At 39.3% G+C, this 6691-nt stretch overlaps 1 protein-coding gene across 1 annotated transcript; it reads right to left on the bottom strand.

Moving 5' to 3' along the window:
- Positions 1 to 466: 466 nt before the first annotated feature.
- LOC307171643 (uncharacterized protein) lies at positions 467 to 3745 on the bottom strand. The gene is made up of 4 exons (XM_079893397.1): positions 3587 to 3745; positions 1921 to 2256; positions 1544 to 1681; positions 467 to 906 (listed from the first exon to the last, which is right to left on the bottom strand). The coding sequence occupies exons 1-4, from the start codon at positions 3630 to 3632 to the stop codon at positions 833 to 835; spliced, it is 594 nt and encodes a 197-aa protein (XP_079749523.1). The 5' UTR covers positions 3633 to 3745; the 3' UTR covers positions 467 to 832.
- Positions 3746 to 6691: the final 2946 nt, after the last annotated feature.

Below are 6691 nucleotides of genomic sequence, written 5' to 3' on the forward strand. Positions count from 1 at the left end.
GTGAAGACATTTATGCAGTTGTTGTGGAGTAACGTTGATCATCTCATCATCATGTTTAACTTCTCCACAAGTGTCCACAGTTCCTGAGGTCTTTATAAGACAGCTGTGACATGTTCTGCTCAATAGTGTTCAGTGCTCGTCTGTGCTCAACCACAGAACAGTTTCATGCTTTGCTGGATCTTTATCATTGCGTTAGAACTGGTCTCTGTTGTCACTTGTGGAACCAAATGTCGGCTGGTGGGTGTAAACGTGCAGATTAAGGGCCGGTAATATTATAATAAGATCCTCTTCATACATCAGAGGGGGAGTGAAATCTCATCGGATTATTTTTGTGACATGCTTGCAGAGAAAGGCTCACCAGAACACAGTTACTGGGTTTCACTTTTCACGTTTTCTGGGTTGGTAGAAGCACCGGGGACCCGGTCAGATTTTCATGATGTGTCCCTTTTAATAAATAAAAACATGTGGCGTTTGACTGGAAATAGTTTAATTCTCAAATTATTATATTTTCATTTAACTCAATACCAAAGTTCATCTTAAATTCAACACAGATTATTTATAATTTTTAAAGAACGATGTGTTTAGCAATATTCTATAATGACAAAGATCTTGTGAAGAAAAATGCATGTGGCTAAACATGTTATTAAAGTAATCTTTAGGAACAGTTAAAACATCTAAACACACACTGTATATCGACTCAGCCAAAGCCAACAAACTAAAGTAAAAGACCACATGACTCCAGTTGTGTAAAATAACTCCTGGATGGATGTGAAAGTCTTGTAGATTCTGGAGTGATTTCTCATAGATGTGACGAGATCTGCTGCTGAGATCTTCAATCTTCTGCTGTTTCTTCATGTCCTTCTCTAAATCTTCTCATTTGCATGTTTTGATCTTCCTGTTTCTTTCCTAAAAGCATCAGATTCTCATCATATTCACACTCTTAATATTTGCATGTCAAATCCATAGTGATGTAGCCTAGAAATCTAGACGCACCCTAGCGGCAGCAAAAATTATTTTGCAGCCAGGGTAGTCTAGCAACTCTCCATTGACTTTCGAGCTGCAAAAACCTAAATTGGGTCAGGCCAATCACATCGTGTATAGAGTAGGCGGGGCGGGCTTAACATAATGATGACAGAGTTGCGACGGTTCCCTGCTAACTTACTTGAAAACAAAGAAGAGCTGCTGCTGGAGAACAGTCTTTCGAATCGGCTTTGTCCGCGACTCTGGAGGACTTGGAGTTAAGTTTTTCTTTGAGAAAAGAGCAAAGAACGGCACTTAAGTCATTCTTAAAAAAAGGAAGATGTGTTCGTCGTTTTGCTGGCCAGATTCAAAAGTTGAATCTATCATCTAACGTTAGCTCCGCTGTTGGGAAAACGCTCTGGTTGGTTGAAGCGCTGTCCTATTGCGTGCAGAGGGAATCTGAAAGACCACCGTTTATCCCGCCCCTCGGATTGAGCCGTGTCTATGGAGAGTTGCCAGACCTAACATCTTGATGTAGGTTTGGCTTGCCAGGCTAATAGTGATGATGATAAATGTGTCTGACCTGACGTGAGTCTCATGTAGATGTGAAAACCTCCTAACAGACCCAACAGAACCATCATCTGAAAACACCAGACCAGCACATGCACTACAGATGATGAAATCTCTGAATGCACCCCACAGTCTGAACACAACACAGATCCTGAACACAACACAGACACATCAATATGTCAATCAATCAATCAACCAATCAATCAATCAATCAATCAGTGAACATATCAGTCAGCCTGTTAAGGAGTTAGTTCACCCAAAATCAGAGTTATATAAAAATAATTCCTGGCTCTTCCCAGCTTTATAATGGCAGTGAATGGTACCTGAGATTTTGAAGCCCAAAAAAGTGCCTCAATCCATCATAAAAGTAACTTTTAAGAGTTACTGTACCTTCAATAATCACTTGTAGATCTTCAGATGTTATTGAGCCGTCTGAGTGATAGACTATTAATATGTAATTCCCTGAATCTGCTCTGATCACAGTGTTTATTATCAGAATCCCACTATTGACTGACACTTCATCATGTCTGTTATTGAAGAGATCACATTCCTCCTTTCTTATCCTGTCATCCTTTATTTTACAAACTGGATCCTCTAGTGTGTTGTAGTTTATCTTTCGTATCTTCAGGTCATTTTTACTAGCCTCCACCATCATCAGACTGAGTTTGTCTCCGAGAGCAGCGTAACAGGGAACAGACTGACGAAAACTGCAATTAATCTCCAGACCTGAAGAACAAAATACACACACACACACACACACACACACACACACACACACACACACACACATTATCATAAATTAAAATATTACACAAACATTCGTAGAATTTTATAGGATCCTTGAGATAAATTTTTGATCAGTTTTCCATGAGGTTTTAAGTGTGTATATTTTCTAAAAACGAATATTGTAACTTTGAGGAGTACACTAAGATACTCTAAGAACATTGGGCCTCATTCACCAATATCTTCCTAAGAATTTTCTTAACTTTGTACTTAATAAACTTCATAAGAAAAGTCTACGTCGGATTCATGACATGTTCTTAAACAACGGAATTGTTCGCACTTGTGTTCTTAGGATTGAGGAATCCCACGTCTTCGTAATTGAAAGCGTGTGCCAGTTGTTCCTAATTAGCATAAGAAAACGTCCCGCAAATTCCCATATAAGGACATGACACTTCAGGGCCGTGTGCAAGAAAAGATGGAGAATGTCCAAAAGATGCACAGATCACCAAACTAATATACATAATATTTGATTTAATCAGCTTAATTGCTGATGTAAATTGCAGTGTTAGTGTTTCTTTGCATACTATGATTATTATTTTTCAACAAATGATCAGAAATACATTACAGTAAAATACTAACACTGTAAACGACTGTAGAATTAAATAAAATGCAGAAACCAATTATTTGCTTTTCATCACTCAAATGTGCGTAAGAGTGCTCTTGAGTGTGCGTAGATTTTGCTCTTAGCTAAGAACAAATCCAAGATAAGAAAACATTAGTGAATGTCAGAATCTTCGTAAAAAGTGCTTAAGTTTAAGAACACATTTCTTCGTAAGTACGGTTGGTGAATGAGGCCCATTGGCGAGAGAGAGAGAGAGAGAGAGAGAGAGAGAGAGAGAGAGAGAGAGAGAGAGAGAGAGAGAGAGAGAGTGAAGAGAGAGAGAGAGAGAGAGAGAGAGAGAGAGAGAGAGAGAGAGAGAGAGAGAGAGGAAGCAGCAGAAAACCAAATGCATGTTTGAGCTGTTTTAACTGAGAGCAACTTGCACTAAAATGTCTTAAATATGTCAGTGCCATTGTTCTGTCTGGAGATGCACACCAGTAATGTGTGTTTGTTTTTCTAAGGCACATTTATAAAAGTTACTTAAATGTCCTATCTGAACTAAGGCCTAATCCTGGATTAATCTAAACCCTGTCTGTGAAACCAGGCTTTAAACACTTATAACAGACTCAATTACTAGATCCTGCAGTTTATGGAAAAACTCTTAAAGTAATATTACAGTGTTTTCATGTCAGAGCTTCATCATCAGAGAGTTTGAGCTGAAAGTGGACTCACATGCAGCAGTTTTCAGCATCAGCATCAGTCCAAACATGAGCATCATTTCTAGAGTCCAGAAGAGCCAGTAATCCAGCAGAAGAGAGAAGATGTTTCTTCAGCCACACGATCTCTAGAAGAGCCGCTGACACTCGTCTGTGCTCACCGTATATAAAGACTACTGCGCACTTACTCCGAGAAAAGGAGAAGTACAAGCACAAGGTACAAAAATAACTAACACATACATCTGTTTTCTGTCCTGCTATGGGCTTTCTATGACCAATGCTTCTGCAATCTTACATTTTCATGAAGACATTATATAATAAGCTGTTAATTCATCAACCGTTTGTTGCTTTTATAACTACAGGACTCAAAATGAGCATCACTGAGCATCGACCGCAAGTAAAATGTCTTTGATGATGAGTAGATGAACAAACCGTCTACTAAAGAAAACATCTGTCACGATTTGCACAACTTTAACCCAAGTTTGAATCAACGTGTCCTGGAACAAAATCATAATGGATGATGTTCCCTTTTATTTTCACTAACAATTGAAAATGTATCATCTGCAGTTTGTCTAGGATATCTAAAGCATTTCACTCAATGGAGATAAAACTTTTACCCAAGTTTGAATCAACAATGGAAACTTGACCTTTTCGCATGTTCCCTGGTGTGAAACCGGTCTGATCACGACTCAGGACAAGAGTACTTGAGAGCCGGTGTGGAAGAAAGGTCCAGACAATAGAGCTGTCTAGGATGCAACGCTCCTCGTAGGGTGTGCCGTGACCAGCAGAGGCGAAGGCGTAACGTGCACCTCATACGCGGTAGAGATCGCCTCGACAAGCCATTTGCTGATGGTCTGCTTTGACGCTTCTCTTGGGAGACCCAAAGCTCACTAACAGCTGGTCAGACTTCCTCCATGAGGAGGACCTATCCACAGAGGCACACAAGGTGTAGTTCTGTCAGGACCACTATCGTCAAGTACGACTGACAGTTAGCATACAGTTTGGATTGGCGGTATGGTTCTGTTCTGGGCAAGAACTCCCTGCACATCCATGAGGCCTAGCATGAACAAGAGCAGCGCGAGCAGCAATAACCCCTCTTAGGGTAAACAGAACAGAACCAACATGAATGTATTGCAGATATCATTAATTAATTTTAATGTACAACATAATTAGAGAACTTTAGTCTGATTCAGGGGGAATCATAATGCCAATCCTGACTGACGAGTGGAGCTGGGGAGGGAGGAGGGTAATCAGCTCCTGATCAACGCGACAGCTGCTGATAATACTGAAGGAGCTTATATATGAACACAGTGATACACGTCGTATTCCTATAGGTAGACGTGGATCAGCTGAGAGTCACTGATGAGAGCTTGACTAGCGTGACCTGCCAGAACTGACCTTCAGTAGATCCGCCGACACATGTGGTGGAGGATGGAAGGCCTGGAGAACAACAGACCGTGACACATGAGTCTAGGGTGGAGAAAGGCTTTATCTCTCTCAGGAGCGAACTCCAAACAGTAATAGCCAGCAAAAAAGCCACCTTTAGAGTAATGAACTTACTGGTGTCTCGCCAATGGTCCCTCGCCTAACGGCGTGTGGAAGGCAGCAATGGCCGCCACATAGACCTGTAGTGTGGATTGGGAAAGACCGGCAGAGAAACAGTCTTGAAGGAACTCCAGCACTGAAGCCATTGGGTAGTTAATGGGTTCAACTGACGTTCTCTGCACCATAAAGTAAATATTCTCCACTTTAAGGCATATAGGCTGCGTTTACACTTGGCATTAACATGCGATCACCGTGATCCGATCAAGCAGACGTTTCTGTATTTGGTTGTGTTGTGAGTATTTGGAGCACACATGTGTTGTGAAACTGATGAAGATGTTTTATTAATTTTAAAGGGTGTTTTTCTATTTGCATGTGTTTTCTTCGTTTGCAGTGCGTTGAGATCTCTCGGCCACCGTACTATAGCAAGTGTCAAAGATAAGAAACTTTCCTGGTTACTATAGCGACAGTTGCAGGAGGAAACAAGAGTTAAAGCTCGACACATTTACTAAAGTTAATTTTATAATTTGATATCTGTTTAGATTTATTGTTTTTAAAATGAACAATTGTTCAAATTTGATTCATACGGAGCCCTGCACATGACATGCAAGAAAAAAAGTATAATGTTACCTACGATATAGCAAATCAAGGGAGCGAAAAAAGTCAATTTTTTTCCCTGGATGTCATGTACGGGGCTCCATAGATTAATTTGTGCTTTCTGAAATCAAATTAAAATTGACTATGCCTATATTAAATAAAATTATTATTTTTTTAAATCAACTGAACTAAACAATTTAATTTCAAATAATTTTATTTTCATTTAACTCAATACCAAGTTAATCTTAACAAGATCAACACAGATTCCATTTACAATTCTTAAAGAACGATGTGTTTAGCAATTTCATATGACAAAGATCTTGTGAAGAAAATGCACGAATGCGGCTAAACATGTTAAAAGTCATCTAAAAAACTGCAAATGCAAGCAGAAGTTAAAAACCACAGAGAGCAAAACATCAGACACTGCAAAACTGAGATACAGATCAAGAAGAACAGTTTTCATCAGTTAAAACATACAAATGTAAATTAAGAGAAAATCAACTGCAACCCACCAACTAAAGTAAAATACCAAGAGCTGATATGTGAAATAAATTATAAGTAAAATAACTGCTGGATGGATGTGAAAGTCTTGTAGATTCTGGAGTGATTTCTCATAGATGTGACGAGATCTGCTGCTGAGATCTTCAATCTTCTGCTGTTTCTTCATGTCCTTCTCTAAATCTTCTCATTCGCACGTTTTGATCTTCCTGTTTCTTTCCTAAAAACATCAGATTCTCATCATATTCACACTCTTAATATTTGCATGTCAAATCCATAGTGATGATGATAAATGTGTCTGACCTGATGTGAGTCTCATGTAGATGTGAAAACCTCCTAACAGACCCAACAGAACCATCATCTGAAAACACCAGACCAGCACATGCACTGATGAACTCTCTGAACACAACACAGACACATCAATCTGTCAATCAATCAATAAATGTATCTATCTATCTATCTATCTATCTATCTATCAACATAT

The sequence above is a fragment of the Squalius cephalus genome (assembly GCF_949319135.1).
Source record: "Squalius cephalus genome assembly, chromosome: 14".
Classification (NCBI taxonomy): domain Eukaryota; kingdom Metazoa; phylum Chordata; class Actinopteri; order Cypriniformes; family Leuciscidae; genus Squalius; species Squalius cephalus.

Coding starts and splice junctions, on each gene's coding strand:
- LOC307171643 (XM_079893397.1), bottom strand. CDS start 3,632: ATGATGCTCATGTTTGGACTGATGCTGATGCTGAAAACTGCTGCAT. Junction 2,257..3,586: donor GATGCTGAAAACTGCTGCAT/GTGAGTCCACTT, acceptor TTTGTTCTTCAG/GTCTGGAGATTAATTGCAGT. Junction 1,682..1,920: donor TCTACAAGTGATTATTGAAG/GTACAGTAACTC, acceptor TGTTGTGTTCAG/GATCTGTGTTGTGTTCAGAC.